Source organism: Ambystoma mexicanum, chromosome 8 (assembly GCF_040938575.1).
Source record: "Ambystoma mexicanum isolate Mex_15411 chromosome 8, UKY_AmexF1_1, whole genome shotgun sequence".
Lineage (NCBI taxonomy): Eukaryota > Metazoa > Chordata > Amphibia > Caudata > Ambystomatidae > Ambystoma > Ambystoma mexicanum.
In genome coordinates, this window is record NC_090929.1 from 894,695,416 (window position 1) to 894,719,804 (window position 24,389).

Genomic DNA, 24,389 nt, shown 5'->3' on the forward strand with positions numbered 1-24,389 from the left:
GATGCCACGCCACCTTCCTACACTGTTAACCACAGCCCCGATTCAGTTTCGTTCTGCATACAGAGGAATGGTACTCAGTCGATGAGCGATTTCAAGGGCTGCACCAATGTGGCGAACTTGACCAGTGAGGACAGACCTTTGTATGTAGGTGAACCTGTCTACTTCGTTTGCGGTAATGAAGCTTTCCCATGGCTACCTAGGGATTGGCAGGGAACCTGTTATTTAGGGATTCTGTTACCAGGGGTATTCATAGCAAGCACTACAGAAATCTCTAAGGCTCGTCCAAGGCGGGATGAGAATGGCGATACTTCATCACAAGTTCTGGGTTTCGTAGCGAAATTCTTGGTACCTTTTTGGGGACACATATTAAACTCTAAGGATATCAGAAGACTAGCGAGAGTACTGGAGAGGACCAACAACCAGACCACTGACATACTCTATAACATGACTTTAGAACAGAAAGGGATAAGGTTAGTGGCCCTACAGAACTGGTTGGCATTAGAAGTCATCCTGGCTGAGCATGGTGGAGTATGTAAATTAGTGGGTTCCGCCTGTTGCGTTTTCGTTCCAGATTCCTCCCCAACAATCTTTAAGGCTATACAAAATCTGCACGTCCATAGTTCAGAAGTGCACGTTCCCAAAGGAAACTGGGATCTTAGCGCTTGGTTCTGGGACTTTTCATGATCTTGGGGATGGAAGCTACTTTCGGTCTTGTGGATTATTCTGTGTATTCTGTTGTTCTGCTGTTGCTGTGTACAATGTCTTCCTGTCATATGTTCAGTGTTAGGGGGATGTTGTGCACAGACTATGGGAACATTAGGACAAAAGGTACGCACACCGGAAAGAATGACTAATGAATTTGTGCTGAAAGAAATTTCCGTTACAGACCTTATGGCGATCGATATCTCTGATGATTGTGATTCAGGGTGTATGGACATTGAGACGTGGAGTTACTCGTAAAGTGACTAAAAGTAGTTTAGCGCTTGGCTTAGGACAAAAGGAGGGTTTGTTAAATTGGAAATCATATTGTGCCTCCTTTCTAATATATATTGGCCTAAGCCTAGTCGCTCTGCGAAGAAAAACGCGTTGCAAAGTTCCGATTTTAGATCGACTTCGCCACCATCTTGTGATCATCTGCCATTTTGATTTCTGGTTATATGTAATTCTGTGTTGTAAAATGGTGGACTGTGTTTCCAACTTGCAACTGAGCTTTCCCGACCTTTGCACCTAGTTAATGGTAAGACTGTCCGCGGGCCGAATGTTTGGACTAGGTAATGAGACCTTGTCCCAAGAACGACTTGTGGTTTTAGGATTGTCTGAACCAACAAGCCTCATCCACGAACATACATCGAGGACAATGTAATACAAATGTCGGGCGTGGACACTGGCATAAATACATTGTGAAGGGATATGTGCTAAGGCTTACTGCTAAATCTAGGAATACACTTTGCCATTGTAACTTGTTTGTAATGTAAACCAAATGTAATCCGTGTGCATATTATGGTATGAGCCATAAATGAACTCGGCACAAACTCTAGACCACAGATTATTAACTTGCAGAGGGGCTGGATATTATTACTGAACTGTATAAATAAGCGAATGTCCAGATGTCCAGTACCTCTCACTCCTCACACTGAAGGGATGGTACTAATTGTGATGTACTCAGGGCCAGATAGCTATCTGAATTTGTTTCTTTGTAACTGCGCAGTAGAATAAAGATCTGTGAATCTTGATAAGCCCGTGTTTGGTGTATTTCCTTTTGTGGTACTCAGCCTCGATATTTCCTTTTTGCTTTTACACCATTTCACAGCCCCCTGCACCCTTGTACCCATTTTCTGGTCCCCAGCACCCTTGCACCTCTTTTCTAGGCCCCAAGCCCCCTTGCACCTCTTTTCTAGGACCCATTCTCCTTGCACCTCTTTTCTCTGCCCCAGCCCCCTCCCACTCCTTTTTTCAGCTTCAGCCCCCCTGCACCCCATTTTCTGGCCCCGTCCCCATTGCACCTCCTTTCTAGGCCTCAGCCCCCTCTTATCCTTCTTCTCAGTCTCCAAGCCCCTTGCATCCCTCATATTGGCCCCCCCAGTCTCTTACACTACTTTTTCCCAGGCCTCAGCCCCAACTGTACCCCTTTTGAAGCCATCTTTATAAAGCAGAGTATAGTAGAAAGCCAAAGAGAGTGGTGAGGAGGGGAGGGGATGAGAGTGCAAGTGAGTCGTAAATATTTCCTCACGATGTGGCAAGAGAGTTTGCAATCCCCGAGACTGGAGCATTTATTGCAGCTCTGTGCTGCTTTTCATGGCACAAGGAAAGGATACATGTGGGTGGACAGTGTGGCTTTTTTTCAGAAGGCTGATGCAGCATCCCTTGGGTGGTTTTGACGCTGGCAAGCAAGCTCAACTGTTTGGCTACCAGGATGTCACCCAGATTGTCACGTTCCCGGTGTTGACGCTTACACAGAAGACCACATCAAATTGTCATCAAAGCACATGTGACTATTGTACTATAGATTGCTGGGTTTAAACGGTGAACACATTTTATACCTTGCCAGCGTAGTTATTGGAAAGAAGCATCATGAAAGAAATTGCACATTTTTAAACTATTACTTTGAACATTCACTTTGAGCGGAGTACAATTGTCAGCTCTGCCCCCTCTGAACTCCGCCTCCTCGGAACTCAGCTCCCTCCTCCAAACTCCATCCCGGCCCTTGTGGGATCCCCCTTTAAATGTTTTCCATTTCCACCGCTGGAAGGAATGATAATGTGCAGTAGGTAGTCGTTCACACTATTACTCTACATTGTTTTAATGCCGAATGGAACCAAACATGACTCTCTTGTTTATTGCATGGGAAAGGTGGTGTCATGTTGTGCATCGCAGATATTCCCCTATTTATACCCTTTCTGTGTCCCTATTACCAACGTTTTACTCGTATGGAAAGGAGGCGAATATGCTTCCCTTCCCTATAAGAAAAAAAAACATACAGAGACTAGTTTTCATTTTGACCTCTGCCGCTGGGGGTGGAGCTACAAATTGGCAAATTAGCTTTTAGAAAATCCAACTCTTAATACGACGGCATTTGCAGCCTGCATAATTCCCATGGAAGAGCACTGGAGGCTATACTGGAAATGGAATAGAGGGGCAAGAAAAGCCTGCTGGATTTGGCAAATACCACCAGTTTTACTGTTGCCTTCTAACGTGTAGCAAGGACCTACATCTGCACCATCAGGAATGGGCAGGCTAACTATCACTTGGACTTCTCATGCTGTGTTAAAATATTTTCCTTTCTTTCTGTTTTTACAGTTCACTAGCTGATATGATTCCGAGGAGCTCATGTTCTTGGGGGGCGGAACGTGATTGAAAGACCTAAAAGCCTTGCTTGAAGCTTTATTTTCAATTATTTGTATGGTGGAGAGGAGGGGCGGAACAAAACTTGTGTTCCACCGTCTCCCTTCATCTCTGCCATACAAATACTCCAACATCTGCGGCGGCATGGATTTTCATGCTGGCACAAATGCTTGCTATCCCTATGGGGGCTGCCTGCTTTATGCACCAGCACAAAGCAGCCGGTCCCCATAGGGTTCCATTGTACACAGGGAGCGGGTATAATTACAATTAAACCCTCCCTGACATGCTTGCATGTTGGGGAGGGTTTCATTTCAATTGGGAACACTGCTTACCATGCATGGTAAGCAGTGTTCCCAGTTGAAATTCAACTCTCCCCGACATTCTTGTGGGAGGGTTTAATTTCTTTTATGATTGCTGCAAACCATGCTCGCATGTCAAGTGGCATTCACCAACAAATGTAATACCAGGCAGCGATTACTCACTTTGCACTGTTGAGTGCAAACGTGAGGGGCAAAAGGCAGCATACACGCTTGTACGCCACCCTTTGCCCCTTACTGAACCATGGAGTGAAAATTATGAAAATGTGGAGGTGGGGGGAGTTGCTTACGTTACAGTGTAAATGTAATAGCTCTCTGCCGCCAAATTACTCATTTGGCCAACATCAGCGCCAGAGTATATTACATTCAACAGAATGGTTCATCAAATAGAGGTGTAAAAGCGAGATGTAATGCTTTTATACCTCAATTTAACGCTCTGCCCCATTTTTGTGCTGTTCCAAAGAGTAGGCGGCAGCAAAGCAGAGGTTGCTTGCCCGCTTTCCTTTTCTAATCCATCTTGGGAGAGCACCCGGTTTTACACCTGCATGAGAATGTATTCAATGGAATCCGCCTGGCACTTACACATGCTAAATAGCACGCGGGCCCCATTGGAATCCATTATAAAACACTGCATGCATTTTGCATTTTTTTAATAAAATGACACTGCAAGGTAATATTCATTAGTGTGATAAAGTCAGTCTCTGACACATTCCACACAATCTACTATAGTTTTGGTCAGGAAACCTCAAATTTGCTTTTTGACAGGACGAGATCTAGAGTGTGAGGGAAGGTCTTGCACCTATAACATTAATACCGCCCATTATAGCCTTAATTGTTCTGAGTTGCCCTTTACTGGCATGGACCTGTGACTACCATGTTTCAAACAACTGGAAGAAGGGCTCGTTGAGTTTTTCAACACTGATGATTAAGTGGGTTAAGTGCTGGCCTCTGACATATGGTAGGCATGCACTTTACAAGCTTGAGTTCCTGCAGGGCCGACTCAGCCCTTGATCCTCACGAGGACCGAGTACCAGAATGAGAGAAATCTGGCATGAAGTGTGACACAATCTCTCCGACACAGGTAAGTGAAGTTACGTATCTTTATTAACGAGACCCCGCAGCCTGATGCTACGGCTGCCCTCATAGAGCCATCCTCCAAGTGCACATGCCCTTTTCCAACTTTAACAACCTTCCTTGAGGGTGTAAAAGTGCTGTATCCTTTATGAACTAGGATTCTTTATGTGCACCTGATCCCCAGGCTTTACATTCAACTCCTTCCTACTCTTTTGTGAGGACCCCGTGGTCTGCTGGCGCTCCAAAATGCTGCGATGAATAGCTCGCAAATCCATATCGCATGGACCACCACCGCCCATAGCCAGGGTTCTCAACATTGTACCTGCCTTCCTGCCCCTCATTAGTTCAAATGGAGATCTTCCCGTAAGCATGGCAGGAGTTCTCCGATATGCAGCCAGGTATTGTGTCACAACTTCCTGCCAATCCAAACCATTGGCCAAAGCCAATTGTATGGCTGACTTAATCGTGCCATTGGCCCTCTCAACTAGTCCATTCGCAGAAGGATTATACAGAGCTGTCCTATAGTGAGAAATGGCATGCTGTTCCAAGAATTCTCTCATGGCTCTAGAAGTGAACTGCACACCATTATCAGTAACTAAACTTGCAGGTAATCCCTCACGATCAAATACTTTCCTCAGAAAATCAATTACGGAATTAGTTGTAACACAGGAACACGCCGCCACCTCAATCCACCTGGACGTATAGTCCACCAACACCAACATATATCTAAACAGTCAAACGGACCCATAATGTCCAGAGCCAATTTCGACCATACCTGCTCTGGAACCTCTACAGGATGCACAGGTTGTGGATGCAGTACCTTGCTCTTATCGCTGACAGAACACGCCTGACAATCTTTCACCACCTGCTCCACATCCTTGTCCATTGACGGCCACCAGTACTCCTCTCTCAGTCTCCTTTTGGTCAAAGATCGGCCCTAATGACCTACATGTGCCAATTCCACCATTCTTCCCCTCAGACTTACCGGGGGTATCAACCTACTACCCCTAGACACACCCCAGGGACCCTCGGCTAATTCATGAAGAACCTGAACATAACCTTTCCCTTCTGGCCTGTCCTTCACAGTGTGCCACCCCTTCACCAGACCTTCCCTAATCCACTTTAACTCAACTGCTTATTTACTTATTTTTGCATTTGTTGAGAGCACAAAACCCCCAGGCATCGAGGCACTGCATATGTTCATGGTGTTAGATATCTAAAAGGGTAATGAAGTAAGACACATTGCTGGGTGGGGTGTAGCAAGACTGGGGAGGGGGTGTCTGTTAATAGCTTACCGTTCAAAGACAAACTCTGCTGCGTGTTTGCTGAACTATTATCCCATGTCAGCAAAAAAAATACGGATATAAATATTCAAAGGATGCTGGCAAACCCATCAACGAGATAGCTAAACCCGCCTAGGACTTCCTTACCATTGTGTTGACAGTTCCTTCCTGAGTATCCAGGGCAGCACTTCCATTGAACAGATGTTAACACTTTCTGCTTCACTTGATACACTGGCTTGAGTGCCACCCTGTACCTGGAAATCAAGAGCAGGAATTAACGGTGAATGCATTTTGACAACCGAAGAAGGCATGTGGTACAAAACAGTTCACAATATGACGCTTCAAATTAGGCATTAGGAGATAGAATAATAGGTGTCTTTTTGATGTACACTGTTCAGCTGGAACTTCCCGCCTAAATAGAGGTTATTAGGTCTATTGCTTGTCCAACAATTAGTTCAATTGTTTCCCCAAACCTTGTTTTGCTCGATTTTTCTTCACAAATGTAGAGGATGAGTTGAGGTTAGGCTATATTGGTGGGGGGAGGTGGGCGCGGGCAGGGGCATTTCGGGTTGTCTCCCCTTGCTTTCTACGTAACAAGTTTGGGCAAAAAAAAAGTGAGCAAAACAAACTCAACCAAAACAATGAGCACGGGTAGTATAGCTCAGTGGCAACGCGCTCGTCTTGGAAGCAAGACGACGCAGAGTGAATCCCGGGTCCAGGCTTAGAAATCTCTTAGTTATTAAGTGTGTTATAAGAAACAAATTATAATTATAACGTGCATGCATCCAAATCGAACTTCCCTTTTCGAGATGAGGTGTCATTGGGTCTCATTATAACCCTGGTGGTAGCCGTGCCTGTAAAACAGCCACGCCTACCGCCGGAGTTGCATTTTTTCCAGCACCCGTCAATGAGGAATTACCGGGTAATTCCGACATTGCCGGACCCGGTAATTCCTGCATTGCCATGTGCCGGTGCCTGTCAGTCCCCATTCCCATTTGAGCCCAAAAGGTGCAGCCGACATGCTGCGTCCGCGGGTGCCACTCTGCCCGCCAGGCCAGACCTGGCGGGCTGACAGGCGCCTGCGAGCACAGCTCGTAGTATGGCGGTCCGGGAACTATGGTACCGGCATGCTTACCGGTACCGTAGTCCCCGGACCGCCATACTTATAATGAGGACCATTGAGTAGCTGAATTGTGTTGGTTATGGAACCTGGTGACTAGGATGTATGTCTAGTGGTTTTCTACAATGCAGGCCAAGCTGGGAAGGAAAAGAGTTCTGTAAAATAGAAGGGATGGGAACAAAGTGTACTGTGGGAGTTGATCAGGATGTAGGCGGGTCCCAGATCACGGCTGATGAGATGCTCTTAGAGGAATGGAGTCTTCATTTACTTCCTGACAACTGGAATGTTTTCCTGGATTCTTTGTGTGCAGTCAAAGGTACATTGGGCCTCATTACAAGTATGGCAGTAAGGCAACAATGGCGCCGCTGTCGCTACCGGCACCGTTGCTACCGTACCGCCATACTAGGAGTTCTGCTCGCGGGTGCCCATGCAGCCACCATCTGACATGGTGGCCGTACCGGCACCCGTGAGCAGAACATGATGGTAGCACCGGTACCGTTATTAACGGTACCGGTGCTACCACCCTCCGCATTCCCATTGAGCCCTATGGGGCTCGAATGGGGATGTACCGGGCCCGGCACCCGCGAAAGGACATTTACCGGGTCCGGATGAGCTGGAATAGCCCGGTAATTGTCTATAACCAGATGCCGGACCCAGCTGCGGGTTTGGAGGTAGCCTTGCCGGTAAAACTGGCAAGGCTACATCTAACCTCTTAATGAGGCCCATTGTCTTGTTTTCATTCTTGCATTGCTTGTAAAAACTGTTGTTGCTTTGGCCTCCATAGATGCCGAGTTTATCAGCCAGGTCGGACGGGTTCTTGGTCATACCCGCCTTATATACAGGTAAGGCTACATCAGTGCTACGTGGTTGTGCAAATGGCAGAGGTGTGCTTTACAAATGACATGGCATATGGGGACTTGGGCCTGTAGTGACAGCCAGGTCAGCTCCTTGAAGATGTGTGCGATCAAATTACATTCTTGGTTCCTTTAACCAGGACGGCCGTGGCATGCTAAATGGCTTTCAGCTGGGCCACAGGACACACTGGAAGACCACTGACGAGGGCTTTGCCACCATCCAGATGGGAGACCACGGCATGGTCCTAAAATCTGAGACTGGGACAAAGAGCTTGATCTTGCATCTAAGAGCAAAATGGTTACAAGGTCATTTCAGTCTTTTTGGAGATTTGAGTCCTGAAGAGGTAAAAATCCATGGTTAATGCAAGTCACTTGACAATGACCGCAAGCTGGGGGTGAATTTATGAAGATTTATTTCTATTAGCAAAACATGTTTAAAGAAAGCAAACAAAGCACATCTTTTAGCCAGTGTCAAATCTGCCTGTGATTGGATGAGTTGCCGAGGTAGATGACATTTTCTTATTGTTGTTCAGTTCGAAGAAGGCAAATAACATCCAGGTTTGTATGGGGAAAAGGCAGGCATTGCAGCAGTGGTTGCCACTGACACAGCTATTCTTCAGATAGAGCTGCGTGTCTTTGGCATGTTGGCGTAGCTTGTTGTTGGGTTTGGCCAGAACTTCTGCCATGGTTTAAATTAAAAATGTCTGGAGAGAGGTTTGATCACGTGGGGATTCCACAGGTTGTGGTCCGACACAGTATTTGTTTGTTGCCATCTGGATGGACGGGTGTCTGTTTGCCGGGTAGAACACACAACATCTGAGAAGAGCTTTGTTGAAGACATGTGTGAGACCAGGATGTTGAGGAGTGCTGTGTGGTAGACTATCTGTTGCTGCTTGAATGGATGGGTGAAGAGTCTGATAAGAGTTTGACTTTGTTGATGCATTGCCCAATCTTGTCTTTTTTGTGTGTGAAGAACTTGTTGGCGGATTTAGTGATTGTCGGTTATGGTAAAGGGTTGATGCAGTTTTGAGGCACTGTTACACAGCTTTGAAGATGCCTGTGTTGTTTGCTGGACGCTTTGGCAATGTCATAGGAGTATAAACTGGTTTTGGCTGCAGACATGAGTTTTCTCTCTGCTGATTAGACAGATTTGAGGGCAGTGAGATCTGCATGCTGTTGTGATTTCCGCCATACCTGAACTTTCTTTGTAGATGAAACATTTGGCAACAGTCAGTTCCTATGAGTCCAAGGGTGCAAAGGGTTATGATCTGATGAGGTGGGGTGTCGGTGAGGAGAAGGTGCTGACTGGTGCTTTCATGGTGGTATTGAGTGGGCTGAGCCGGTCAGTGATGTTCTTTTTTACTTACTGATGGTTTGGGGTATCTGCCAGGAAGGAGAGGTGTTCCTATATTGTTCCAGAGGGTCATTTATGAATGAGAAACAGGCCTGATTTTGGTTGTTGTGAGTGGCTTGTGAAGGTGCAATGAAGCATGATGAGAATTGCAGCATGGTCTTCCAGGTTCAGTGCTAAAGAATTAGTCAGTGGATGTTTGTAGAGGACTAGAGCATCAGGTCAACCGTTATACCTTTGTTGTGGGTGGATTCAATGATAAGCAGGTTTATGTTGAAGTTCTGTGGAAGCTCACCTGATCTGTATAAATCTTGTTAACCCAATTTAACTAAATGGTGTGATCCTGTGCAATAAGCTTTTTCCTGCTGTTTCATAGATTCCTAACCTATCAAAATTGGCAGAGCTTACACACCTACGCCAACATTTTTAAAAGTATTAGAGTTGGTGTACTATCTCAAGAAGCACAAGCAATATTAAAAATATGGCACATACATACACTTTATGGCCATAACTCATGTGCTACTGATGTCATGGAACAATTAGCGCTAAAGAATGTCACTTGTATGTCCTTGATGCCAACTCTTGCAAGCTGTTCCAAGTTCAATGAAACAATGTTGAAAAATGAAATGCAACCAATAATTGAAATTTGCTCCACAGACAAACTGGACGTACATGGTATGACACTACCCATGTGTCAACAAGCCACAACAAGATTACATACCTTAGAAAAACTCTATCTCCAACACAGCTGGTTTGGAGAAAATATTAAAATTATCTTTAAACTGTAGAGTAATGCTTAAATGTAACCTTGATGTCGAGCAAGGACTAGTTAATGGAGCACTTGGTACTGTTGTTGGCTTTCAAACATACCCAGGTGACAACAACATTCAGTTGGTCAATATTCTCTGGGGTGCCGGCCACCTAAACAAATACAACATTTCACCCATCTCTTACTCCCCCACCCTCCCCAAGCACTCCTGTACACCAACACACTTGCCAAAGGTGTATTTCTCCCCAGGTCATCGCCGCGCTGTCCGCGGATGTCCGCGGATCCCAGATGGCGGACGCATCAAAACAGTACGATGCACCTCACGCTTCATTCCAGCCAATCGGCGAACACGTTGCATGTCCGCGGACATGACTCAAGCCAATTAGCCAACTAGCGAACAGGGAAATGTGTCCGCGGAGCGGACATAGATATCACTCATTTTTTGTGACCTACTTTTTGGTTGTTTTAAAAAAAACTACTGGACGGATTTTCACCAAATTTTCAAAAGCAGGCATTCGGGGCCAAGCCGCTGCTCCGGCAGCAAATTTGGTGAAAATCCGTCCAGCGCTTTGGACTGTAGGCGTGAGCAAAGTTTTTTCCCCCATTCAGTCTATGGGAAAAAAATAAATTTTGGGACCTCCTTATAACTTTGCCCCCCACTGGACCATACCTCACCAAACTTTGCAAAAAAAAAAAAACAGAATGGGCCATATACTTTTTTTGCAAAGTTTGGTGAGGATTCGTCCAGGGGGAGCGGAGTTATAAGCCACCCAGAAAGTGCACTTCCTATGGGATTAGCAACTTAACCATAACTATATATATGGTCCATTTAAGGTTTACAGAATGATGGTGGTCTGCATGAACATTTGTCGACTCAGGGGACACTTGAGAACTGAACTATGTGTAGCCGAGAAGAGAGGATTAGGAAAGGTGTGAAGGAAAAATGGAGCAGAATGAAATGAAGGTTTAAAACAGAATCATTACTTCATACATAATGTTGATACAACTGTGCAAATCTAATTGCGTAATGAGCACACATCTACAAATGTAGCCCTATAAGGTGGCAGGAGTAGCCTTGGAAAGACAAGTTCTCTTCGATAACCACATTGAAAATCATTGCATTAATACATCTCCTTAATGAACTCATGGATTATAGTGATGGCCACACTGGTTTCAGTGTATTCAACATCTGGGTAAGTTGATGTACAGGTGGCAGGGAGTAACGCTGGGGTCGGAATTGCTGGAATGTCGTGTGTTTTTTGTTTATCTGTTCCTGCCACAGAGCTGCTATTGAACGTTTACCGAAGTAACTTCACCTAAAATGGAGCCCAGAAGTGTATTTCCTTGACAAGGATGAGCATGAGATAAGAATTTAAATAACACAAAGTCCAATGATGCATATGACTGCAGGATCTTTGGTGGAGGGAAATGTTTTGTCTCAACCTTCAGCTTCAGAGGCAGGAAGTAGGTAAGGAGTTCTGCAGGGAATTTCTTCAAAGAAGTAGAAAGAAACAGAATGCAATACAAGGAAGCGGAGACCTAAACAATACCGAAGTTCAAAACGCATCAGCAAACAAAAATAGCCATTTTGAAGTCACAATAGAGGGAGTAGATAAATAACAGATCTACTCACAAGTCTGATCTCAGGACTTCTGCATTGGGGGGGTGTGATGTAAAAGATCTTCTTCAGATCTTAGCAAGATGGCATTCCAGCACACACCATCCTGTATTATAGGAGACCGCTATGAACTAAAAGTCTAAGGTTGATAGGACTTACATGCAACAGTGACAAACAAACCTTCAGAAATCAAAACATGTCCAAAGTGGGGTACATCTATTGAAAACCTTGTAGAGGGACCCTGCTAACTGCCTGGTAAATTGTCCAAAGTAACAACAGCTAGAGTCCTACGCACCAGACTACTCCACTGTAAAGGGAACTGGGGCCCTTCTACTTGCAGGTCAGAACGCTATCCTAGCATGCACGAATCAGCAATGAGATGACTTTCTCCCATTGCACTTGTAGACATGAACACAAAGAGAGAGATCAAGGAAAGATGAGGAGTTAATAGTGGCTGTGGCATTTCAGTATAGAGGCAACATGGTGAGTTTAGATATACAGATATACACAGCGGTCCAGGTCTGAGGTAGCTTCCTAATTGCATTGCTTTACATTAAACAGGCTGACTGCAAAGTTATTTTCTATGAAGCGTTTGATGGAATGAAAACAAAAAAGCCAAACATCAGAAACACGGCAGGCAGTCAGAGGGAAGCATCTGTTTTGGTTGACATCCCTCTCATCACACCACTCCTGTTATCGTCTCGCTGAAGTGAAGGTAGCCTATGCTGGATCTGATTTCCATTGCCAGGCTTCCCCATTGAGCTTGCTAAGAACATGCAGCTGTTGCACAGTTCATAACTTCAGATACACTGCTGGGCCTTTGGGTGTCCAGTGTGACGATAATAGATGGAGGGCACTCTTTAGATTCAGCATGGCGGAATAGTGGTTTACATCTACAGGTTGTAAATGCTAACTCCTGACTTTAAATCAAACCCAGTAAGTCACAGAAAGCCAAATGAGGCACTGTAATTCTGCAGTGATAGTCTACGTGCATACCTATTGGGTCCTGCTGCATTTTTAGTGACAGTCACCCCTAGTTCTGTTATTATGACAGGCACATTTGTAATGCTTCCATAATAAAAAAAACAATAGGTTGTGCAACTCATGAGTTGCTTTGTTAAAGTCGGCCCAGCGTTCACTCAAATCTGCAGATTTTAAACACATGCAATAGAAAACCAGACTACTCTGAAACTGCTATTTTCAACTGCACAGTAGATGATGGAGTATGGATAGGCAATGTTGTTATTATTATTTTACTGGTGTAACGGCCCATGAACACTGGCCAAAGTGCAGGTTTTCCTCGACACAGTAGGATCACTATATATCCTATGCCAACAGCTCCCTCTAGCAGTGACAACAGGTGAAGCTATGCAAATTTATATTATCTCTATATATACTAAGAGTTCCCACTGGTGGTGACAACAGGCCAAGCATTGGACAAACATACGGCGACAAACATACATCTGGCCTTTTATCATATTGTTAGAGTAGATTTTATAATTGTGTGGGCTGGGATACTAATGGAGCCCTTCACAAGCGGTGCAGTGACATGACTGTCCCATTAGATGGCACCCATTCTACTCACATGATCTTCTGGCACTCTGACCCGTGTGGACATGGCTGTTGGGACTTTATCACGTATTTTTCTGTCATGCAGGATGCCACGAAGGTAACTATTGTGGAGTGGACGAAGCTGCACCAGTTTCTGGAAATAAAATGGAAAGTACATTTCACAGAAAGTCAGGGATAAGCACAGAAATTAATAATGTTTGCAAGAACAACTTCAGCACAAGCTGGGCTTCCCCTCCTTGGAAATCCCCTTTACACGAGATAGCGATCACTTCTCAGCCTTGGTATTTCTTTCTATTTACAGAAAAATTACACTTCGTCTAAAGAGGACATTCTTTACGTAAAATATGTTGGATGATAAGGCACATACACTTACTCATTCCAATACCACGCAGATAACTCGCAGGCTAGCATTCTATCAGCGGTCATGCTAACATTCTGTCAGTGGTCAGGCTAGCATTCTGTCTGTGGTCAGGCTAGCATTCCGTCTGTGGTCAGGCTAGCATTCTGTGTGTGGTCAGGCTAGCATTCTGTCAGTGGTCAGGCTAGTATTCTATCTGTGGTCAGGCTAGCATTCTGTGTGTGGTCAGGCTAGTATTCTGTCAGTGGTCAGGCTAGTATTCTGTCAGTGGTCAGGTTAGCATTCTATCAGCGGTCATGCTAACATTCTGTCAGTGGTCAGGCTAGCATTCTGTCTGTGGTCAGGCTAACATTCTGTCTGTGGTCAGGCTAGCATTCTGTGTGTTGTCAGGCTAGTATTCTGTCAGTGGACAGGCTAGTATTCTGTCAGTGGTCAGGTAAGCATTCTGTCAGTGGTCAGGCTAGCATTCTGTCTGTGGTCAGGCTAGTGAAAACAAGCGTCCCCCATAAGGCAGTAACTCCCCTCAGTGAGAGGGAATAAAGGACACACCCCAGGAGGGAATGAGACCAGGACCAAGTGTGGGGGAAGTAAAAGGGTTTTATATAAATTGATATAGGGCATGCAAAGGACTCTGCAAGCTCCGAGAGCGCTCTGTCTGACAATAGCAAAGACAGTCATATTTATTACAAAAATACGTCATGCATCCTGTAAGCTATAGGGGGCACATAGTCTCAGGGATTGGGTGGCATTGACTAAACTATAGGCGATGTATCGAAGAGCTGCTCCATGATTGGTGGACATCTGCGTTGTGCCAATGTGGGGTGGACAGGTCAGCTGGGCTCGTCGGGGTGGAGCTGCCAGGCCTGACGCAGTTTGTGTCGATGATTAGTAGCTGCGCGAACACTTTGCCCTTGTGGCCAAACACACACACTCATCACTTTATACATTTCCAGTTGTCCTGCAAATCCTACAATACCTTAATCTAAGATCAAGTGGGAGACAGGAGAGACAGCATGCAAAGTGAAGCTTCACCAATACATCAGTGTACAATTACTCTTGACCTAATGATCCGGTCTCATAAGTCCAGGTGTCTTGTCAGAGGGCATGGGGTAAGCTGCCTTGTCATTCTATTCTGTTGTATGTGGTGAGGGATTGTTTTACAACATGTTAGTACCGGGGTGAATAACTGTCTCTATGGCCCGTTAACTTGGGGTGAACTGGAGTACTATTGGATCAGTAAGGGCACATACCTGGCCCCTCAAAGGCGGTGGGATTTAGGATCAGGTAGCACATAATTCACTTGGCCAGGCCATGGCGGCCTCTGACATGGGGGAGGTAAATACTTGAAGTGGGTCCAGCAGAAATATGGGGGGGCAAATCTGTGCTGTTCAAACACCAGAAAGCCCTGGCGGGCCTTGGTGGGTGGAGAGGGAGATGGCCTTGTAACTCCAAGCGATTCTCTACTCATGGGCTGCACAATGTACCCTAAGAGGGGACAGATGCTAAAGTCAGTAGCATTAGGATGATTACATATTTCTATTGTTTACAAATTCGTATATTTCTTCATTCGTAACAATGGAGGTTGGCAGTAGCACACGCGATACATAAAGTTAGTTGAACACATACTGATAATTCATAGGACCAAAAGACAAATAACAAACGTGAGGTATCGTCAGGTTGGGTCGTGTACTCAGGAGCATGGAAGCAATATGTTTGTTTACATTTCCGTTTTTCACTTTTAAAACACTTTTCACTACATTATACACAAGCATTCTATGCATTGCTCTCGCTTTATCCTTTGTACATTAGCAGCAATCATTAGTTCGCATAAGGTGGGATCTATCGAGAGCTTTCATTAAACCTTCAGGGCACATGGTGTCTTGCGGCGAGCGGGGGTCATCCTTGCTTTAATAACTTTATAAGTTTCATCCCTTTCCAACACCCATTTTAGCATTTACAAACAACCCTGTGAACCGTTGGGGTTTGGTAAGTGTAGTTAGCACTTCATCTGGGGGATCTGGGCAGGGGTTCATGGAGGGAGGTCATGGACACCATGTATTTTAAATGTTGGGGGTTAGATGCAGGGTCGGGGCTTGTTTGATTAGGATGGTTCTTGTTATTTTCCAGACCCCGGCTACAAGTCAGGTCACTTCTAGGGCAGTGATGTACTGCGGAAGGTAAACGATACAGTGTTTGTTCTAATGCTTGTTCGTGTCTGGTTGCTCGTGAGAACGCGCCTTCAGCGGATCTGCCATGGGGTGGAGGCGCAGGGGAAGTTCATGGCTCTCTGTGCATGGTTAGCATGGGCCAAGCTACAGCTTTTGCATGCAGGCTATTTCGCTTGGGCTTGGGTCAGTACATCTAAAATGGAGTTGTGGCGTTTCCAAAATGGTGTCTATGATGTGTTACACTATGGGTCGTGTGGTCTTGTGTGTCGATCAGCAGCTATCCTGCCTCCCGGGCCCAGGTGCATGGGGGGCCGCTGATGAGCTACGAGCCTCACGTAGGTGGGCAATGTGGAGGAGGGGGTCCTACAGACCTATCCTCCCATACACTAGCATTCTGTCAGTGGTCAGGCAAGCATTATGTCTGTGGTCAAGCTAGCATTCTGTCAGTGGTCAGGCTAGAATTCTGTCAGTGGTCAGGCTAGCATTCTGTCAGTGGTCAGGCTAGCATTCTGTCAGTGGTTAGGCTAGCGTTCTGTCAGTGGTCAGGCTAGCATTCTGTCTGTGGTCAGGCTGGCATTCTGTCTGTGGTCAGGCTAGCCTTCTCTCTGTGGTCAGACTAGCATTCTGTCTGTGGTCAGGCTAGTATTCTGTGAGTGGTCAGTATAACATTCTGTCAGTGGTCATGCTAGCATTCTGTCAGCGGTCATCCTAACATTCTGTCAGTGGTCAGGTAAGCATTCTGTCTGCGGTCAGGCTGGCATGCTCTCTGTGGTCAGGCTGGCCTTCTGTCTGTGGTCAGGCTACCATTCTGTCTGTGGTCAGGCTGGCATTCTGTGAGTGGACAGGCTAGCATTCTGTCTGTGGTCAGGCTTGCATTCTGTCTGTGGTCAGTCTAGCATTCTGTCAGTGGTCAGGTTAGCATTCTGTCAGTGGGCAGGCTAGCAGTCTGTCAGTGGTCAGGCTAGCATTCTGTCAGTGGTCATGGTAACATTCTGTCAGTGGTCAGGCTAGCATTCTGTCTGTGGTCAGGCTAGCATTCTGTCTGTGGTCAGGCTAGCATTCTCTCTGTGGTCAGACTAGCATTCTGTCTGCAGTCAGTATAACATTCTGTCAGTGGTCAGGCTAGCATTCTGTCTGTGGTCAGGCTAGCATTCTGTCTGTGGTCAGGCTAGCATTCTGTCTGTGGTCAGGCTAGCATTCTGTCTGTGGTCAGGCTAGCATTCTGTCAGAAGTCAGGCTAGCATTCTGTCAGAAGTCAGGCTAGCATTCTGTCAGCGGTCATGCCAACATTCTGTCAGCGGTCATGCCAACATTCTGTCAGCGGTCATGCCAACATTCTGTCAGCGGTCAGGCTAGCATTCTGTCAGCGGTCAGGATAGCATTCTGTCTGTGGTAAGGCTGGCATTCTGTCTGTGGTAAGGCTGGCATTCTGTCAGTGGACAGGCTAGCATTCTGTCTGTGGTCAGGCTTGCATTCTGTCTGTGGTCAGGCTTGCATTCTGTCTGTGGTCAGTCTAGCATTCTGTCAGTGGTCAGGCTAGCATTCTGTCAGTGGTCAGGCTAGCATTCTGTCAGTGGTCAGGTAAGCATTCTGTCTGCGGTCAGGCTAGCATTCTGTCAGTGGTCAGGCTAACATTTTGTCAGTGGTCAGGCTAGCATTCTGTCTCTGGTCAGGCTAGCATTCTCTCTGTGGTCAGACTAGCATTCTGTCTGTGGTCAGGCTAGCATTCTGTCAGTGGTCAGGTAAGCACTCTGTCAGTGGCCAGGCTAGCATTCTGTCTGTGGTCAGGCTAGCATTCTGTCTGTGGTCAGGCTAGCATTCTTTCAGTGGTCAGACTAGCATTCTGTCTGTGGTAGAGCTAGGATTCCGTCAGTGGGCAGGCTAACATTCTGTCTGTGGTCAGGCTAGCATTCTGTCAGCGGTCAGGTAAGCATTCTGTCAGCGGTCAGGCTAGCATTCTGTCAGCGGTCAGGCTAGCATTCTGTCAGCGGTCATGCCAACATTCTGTCAGCGGTCAGGCTAGCATTCTGTCAGCGGTCAGGCTAGCATTCTGTCAGTGGTCAGGCTAGCATTCTGTCAGTGGTCAGGCTGGCATTCTGTCAGTGGACAGGCTAGCAATCTGTCAGTGGACAGGCTGGCATTCTGTCTGTGGTCAGGGTAGCATTCTGTCTGTGGTCAGGCTTGCATTCTGTCTGTGGTCAGTCTAGCATTCTGTCAGTGGTCAGGCTAGCATTCTGTCAGTGGGCAGGCTAGCATTCTGTCAGTGGACAGGCTAGCATTCTGTCTGTGGTCAGGCTAGCATTCTGTCTGTGGTCAGGTAAGCATTCTGTCAGTGGACAGGCTACCATTCTGTCTGTGGTCAGGCTGGCATTCAGTCAATGGACAGGCTGGCATTCTGTCTGCGGTCAGGCTGGCATTCTGTCAGCGGTCATGCTAACATTCTGTCAGTGGTCAGGCTAGCATTCTGTCTGTGGTCAGGCTAGCATTCTGTCAGCGGTCATGCTAGCATTCTGTCAGCGGTCATCCTAGCATTCTGTCAGTGGTCAGGTAAGCATTCTGTCTGTGGTCAGGCTGGCATGCTCTCTGTGGTCAGGCTAGCATTCTGTCTGCGGTCAGGCTAACATTCTGTCTGTGGTCAGGCTAGCATTCTCTCTGTGGTCGGGCTAGCATTCTGTCTGTGGTCAGGCTAGTATTCTGTCAGTGGTCAGGCCAGCATTATGTCAGTGTTCAGGCTAGCATTCTGTCAGTGGTCAGGCTAGCATTCTGTCTGTGGTAGAGCTAGGATTCCGTCAGTGGGCAGGCTAACATTCTGTCTGCGGTCAGGCTAGCATTCTGTCAGCGGTCAGGTAAGCATTCTGTCTGCGGTCAGGTAAGCATTCTGTGAGTGGTCAGGCTAGCATTCTGTCAGCGGTCAGGCTAGCATTCTGTCAGCAGTCATGCCAACATTCTGTCAGCGGTCAGGCTAGCATTCTGTCAGCGATCAGGCTAGCATTATGTCAGCAGTCATGCCAACATTCTGTCAGCGGTCAGCCTAGCATTCTGTCAGCGGTCAGGCTAGCATTCTGTCTGTGGTAAGGCTGGCATTCTGTAAGTGGACAGGCTGGCATTCTGTCTGTGGACAGGCTAGTATTCTGTCTGTAGACAGGCTAGCATTCTGTCTGTGGTCAGGCTTGCATTCTGTCTGTGGTCAGGCTAGCATTCTCTCAGCGGTCAGGCTAGCATTCTGTCAGCGGTCATGCCAACATTCTGTCAGCGGTCATTCTAACATTCTGTCAGCGGTCAGGCTAGCATTCTGTCAGTGGTCAGGCTAGCATTCTGTCTGTGGACAGGCTGGCATTCTGTCTGTGGACAGGCTAGCATTCTGTCGGTGGTCAGGCTTGCATTCTGTCTGTGGTCATTCTAGCATTCTGTCAGTGGTCAGGCTAGCATTCTGTCAGTGGGCAGGCTAGCATTCTGTCAGTGGACATGCTAGCATTCTGTCTGTGGTCAGGCTAGCATTATGTCTGTGGTCAGGCTAGCATTCTGTAAGTGGTCAGGCTAGCATTCTGTCTGTCGTCAGGCTGGCATTCTGTCAGTGGACAGGCTGGCATTCTGTCTGTGGTCAGGCTGGCATTATGTCTGTGGTCAGGCTAGCATCCTCTCTGTGGTCAGTCTAGCATTCTGTCAGTGGACAGGCTAGCATTCTGTCAGTGGACAGTGTAGCATTCTATCAGTGGACAGGCTAATATTCTGCTAGTGGTCAGGGCTTACCATTGTCCATTACCTCCTCGCCTATCTTCGTCGTCACACGCCTGACTCTATAAGGTAAATCCTCATCCGGCTGACGGTATTTCATAAGCCCACTAAAAAAATAATTCTTCACTCTTTTTTTTTTAGAAAGCCAGACTTCTCCCATCGACTGAGTATAAAAGTGGCTCTGACACACCAAGACTTCCTGTTTTGTCTATCTCCACTGGAGGCAGGTTGATGTGCACCCCTCTCCAGCACGTCGTAGGTTAGCCCTATTGTGCTGTTTGCAAGTGATTATGGGTAGCTCTGTGTCCTCCGTATGTTCTTCCCTTTTATGAAATTCCCTGACTATTTGAGCGAGGGGATTGTGAGCAATGTTCACTCAAGCATGGGTGACACTTAACACATGGAGGGCTCATCTTTGCCTGTCACAAATGAGTTTCTTAAAAGATGCCATTGGTTTCTCCGGGTAAGTCCTGGGGTTGAAATGCACTGCTCCTGCATCCAGGGTTTAGAGAAAGGGATTTCTGTGAGAATACTGGGGTGAAGGTACACCTGGGCCCTCTCTATCTCCTACTGCCCCCCTCCCCACTTCCCTTCCATGAACCTTGTGCGGCTGGCTACCTGTTAGAATATGGAGCAGTCTCCCAGTGTTGTGTTCCGTCTGGGTCCCTCTTCTTTGGTTAGTTATAAGGACGGTTGGGCTCATCTGTTTATTAAGCTTTGTATAGACCAGGCACTGGTGGCCACACCTAACATTACATAAATATAACAGGTGTATTTTTAGATGGCACGCTGAGCATCATAGGGGTGTCTTGGTGATGTAGACAGATAACAGATTTTATTGTTTACCAGTCTGCTCCCCGAAGGATGATAGCTTGAATGGACTTGCCATAATATGAATCTGTGACCACAAGGTTACATTAGTCCATTGAGTCGATGACCAGACTGTTCTCTTGAATTTCATATATGTCTTTTCTGGGTCTCATTTTATTTATAGGCTGGCACTTCTCGGAAAATCTGTTGTCTTGAGCTTCTTATGATCTGTATATAGCAAGGTTCCCTTGTTTTCAGACTGTTGAGCTTGTGTTTCTTTCTGGCCATTCCCAGTAAATGTGTATTACCAGTGAGGACTGGCTGCATAATCTCTTCAGAGCACCATACATGATGATTGCAGTTCCTAGAGACAGTGAAAGGCTGTGTGTTTTGTGTATTTACCATGGCCTGACCTACACTTTCACTGAATCACCATCTACCAATGTATTTCTTTTTTTTGCCGCAAAATGCAGATGGTAAATTGGGGTAATGTAGATATGTCGGTTGGGGAAGTCAGGGAGAGTGCGGGGGGTTTGTGGTAAAGAAAATGGAAACATTTGTAAAAATAATTTGGCTAAAGTGTAGTTCGGCAAAAAGAAAATCAGCAATAATTCGGAGTTTGTAGGACTTCTTGGGAATCTTGGCGTGTTTACTGCAAGCAGTATGACCGCCAGGGAAAATCCGCTGATTTATGGTGTTAAAGTGGAGGATTTACCTTGATAATAATGCTGGAGGTAAACCCTCCACTTTAATGGCAACCTCGTAGTTTGGTTGTGCGATCAAAACAGAATTGCCACCACTTTTTACTCCGCCGTCAAACTTCTGAAGAAGCCCAAAATGTGCTTCATTTTCACTTTGCATATTCAAAGTTGAAGTCTTTGATCTAGAAGGGCGAATCATTATTTTATAAATGGACCAATCAAGTGCTGGAAGATTGATCACAATTTCAGAAATATGCATGCACAATACCTGATCTATTATTACATGACTCTCGCCTTTATTTGGTCAGGCCTTGGATGAAATTACATCAACTATCTTCAGTTATGAAAACCAGATTAATATTTATATTTATTTATATTTGTATATAGGGATGAACAATGCTTCTTTGATCGCAAAAGACCATACAATATATAAGATATCAGATTTGCCATGAACCAGTGAGCTTCTTAAAATAGGGTGAGTGTGAGTAACATTCTGACCAAGTTGTGGAGCGGAGTAAACGGAACAGCTACTGTGGACAATACATGGGTGGACATGCATAGATTAAGAACAATCAACATTAGACATTTCTAGGTGCAGGTAGGCGGTACATGGAGCTCTGTTAGGGATATGACCATGATGGATGACGTGCTAGAGTGGAGGTAGGGAAATCGAGGGACAGAGGCAGGTTAGAGGTGAGAGAAAACAGCTTTAAGCCAGTTGAGAGGTAGCTTAAGAGGGTAAATCGGAAGCGAGGATGTAGGCTTTCAGATTGGTTTGCTGATCTGGCCCCAGGTGTCCTGATTGGCAACAGTTGTGGCTGACCATTGTCTTGTCTTGGGACATGGACACATCTACTCAATCATTGCATTCTTCACATTGTGCTGTCCATAGGTTCACCCTATTGTGTTGTGTGAGTTAGGCCCTTACGGGGTGCTGGAACTTTTTCTTAGTTACATTTCTAAGTTACAGATGAGGCTGATTTGCTCCAATGCCCCGATTTACGACATGTTCTTTGCAATGATTGTTTAGAGATTACATTTTGACATTCAAGGGCAAGGCTTGTTATAAACTGTAGGTAGAAACCGTTTTATTTTTATACCAGAGTTGCGATTTAAAGCTCTAGGGTGTTTGTGAGGTCCAATTTGAAAGCAATCACTGGAAAAAGTGGCCTGTGAGTTAATTATGTACTTCCCTGAAATACAGCGTCAATATGTTTTACGAAGATGTTCTGTATATTAACAACTGGTGGGACAAAACAGCAGTGGGATATCTTTTTTTCACTTTACAGCATTGGTTGAGTAAAACAATATGGCTATTCCACATTTACTGATTAATTGCAAAAAGGATAAAAAGAAAAGGTGTTCTAATGCATATGCTTGTATCTTTCCTCCTCTTGACCGCAAACAAGACAATTACATTCTCCTATAATATTTTGTATGTCTGCATATAAATGTAAGTGCCCCGATGCCTGCGGGCTGTTCGGCCGGCACGATATGAATAAATAAATAAATAAAAAATATCTGTCCATTTGTCATTCATACACATTATGCTCCTTTCCATATTTGCCAACTTCATTAGCTCAATTCACCATCCCCAAAATGGCGGCACCTCTTGCACCTTCCGTTTCATATTAAGGATCATGGGGGGTAAAGCTGTTCAATGCAAAGAACACTGGGGCCCGATGATCAAAACGTGGCCTTGTGAAAATAATTGAGATGATGAACATAGCATCACATTTTTTTTATGAATCATAAAAAATGGAGCCTACATGTTTTCCCCAATCCAAATTATATTTTAAAACCTCTGTAGTAGGGCAGGCATGACATACACCATTGTTTGTTGCATACGATCAAAAGAAATGCGTTTGCTACACTTTTTAATGTTACTTTGACACCAAAAGAAAAATAAACAGTCAACTTCGTTTTTGCCCTAGTGCAAACATTTTTAGATACTATGGATTGGGGAAAAACCTGCTTGCTCCATTCCTTGTGATACATACATTATACAGGCAGAAAGATTGAGCCAGATCATCTAATATTTGGCCGGTTACTAAAGGTGTAGCAAATGCATTTAGCACCAGTTTTGCTGCTTCTGTAATATGGAAAGGAGCAAATAGTGTCCCCACCAATCAAAATTAGATACAATTTTTGCAATGGAGTTAAATTCTGATGGCACAAATGGGAAAAAAGCAATTGAGACTTGCTAAAAAAAATATCTAACATTCCTTTGCATAACATTTTGAGCCAATGGCAGATAATTGAGCCTGCAATCCAATTCTTCGTTTGTTTTTCGGTACACAGAAAAGAGCAAAACAAAATAAACTTAGCTTGAGTTTTCGAATGAGGAGGATAACATTTTGAGGCAAAATCGTTTAATGTGACACAACAAACATAGTGCAAAAGTCAAACCGCTTCATTTTCCCTCTAGTGCAAACACCTTTCTGTAATAGGGATTGGTGCACATCCTGCTTTTCTCCATTCTATGTCATACAAGCAGCACATCTACAGTCAGGTGCATTTGATCAATTTTTATCCGAGGTACAAATGATCGATAATTTGGCCCATATTTCTAAACAAAAATCTGATCACGCCAATCCTCGTCAAACGTTTCTCCTATATTTCTTTTATCATGCCTGTTTCATCTCTGCAAGACTCTCCACATTTTGCAGAAACGTGACTAAGTGTATCCAGTTGACCCCATCTAAAACACGTACCATCCTTGCCTCTCCTAAATGTATGCAGTCTACCAGGAGTATAAAACAATCTGTTCATTATAAAATAATGCACACTGTATAAAGTGAAGAGGATCCCATCAAAAAATCATGCATTAGTTTCAAAGTATTAGCCTCCATTAGTCAGTCCAAAATAATGCTCTTTCCAGTTATGCATCTATATGTCAAACAGTTTCACCCGTCTACATAAAATACCTCTGTATAAATTAAGAAATACATTCAATAAAATATATTCCAAAAAAATCCTATATGAAACACTATACCACAGTTTTCCTGATCTACATACTTAATATTATCGGTGAAATGTTTAACCATCGGAGATAAACAAATGATAAAGGGTCTGACTTATCGCACAACGAATTCCATGCAATGATCTTCACGTCCCCTACCAAATCATCCACTTTAAAAAGCTTGAGGCTTTGTTATAAACTGGGACTGTCCAGCCTGCGTATGCTCTGTCTAGTGTGAGTCAAAGCGTAGACTGCGTGGTGCGCGCATCAAGCCATATAAGCTTGGCTTGCACGTAGGCTAGATGGCAGTGCTGGAAATGGAAAAAATGTTGTGTGGGATCGCACCAGCGAGAGG

General features: G+C 45.3%; 1 protein-coding gene across 1 annotated transcript in view; it reads right to left on the reverse strand.

The window, feature by feature from the left end:
- Positions 1–24,389, reverse strand: part of MMRN2 (multimerin 2) — a 181,046-nt gene that overhangs the window by 55,825 nt on the left and 100,832 nt on the right. Inside the window, exons 2-3 of the mRNA XM_069610778.1 lie at positions 13,314–13,433; positions 6,164–6,270 (exon numbers count right to left, since the gene is read on the reverse strand). Coding sequence (XP_069466879.1) covers positions 6,164–6,270; positions 13,314–13,433 — 227 coding nt within the window. The remainder of the gene's footprint in view (positions 1–6,163; positions 6,271–13,313; positions 13,434–24,389) is intronic.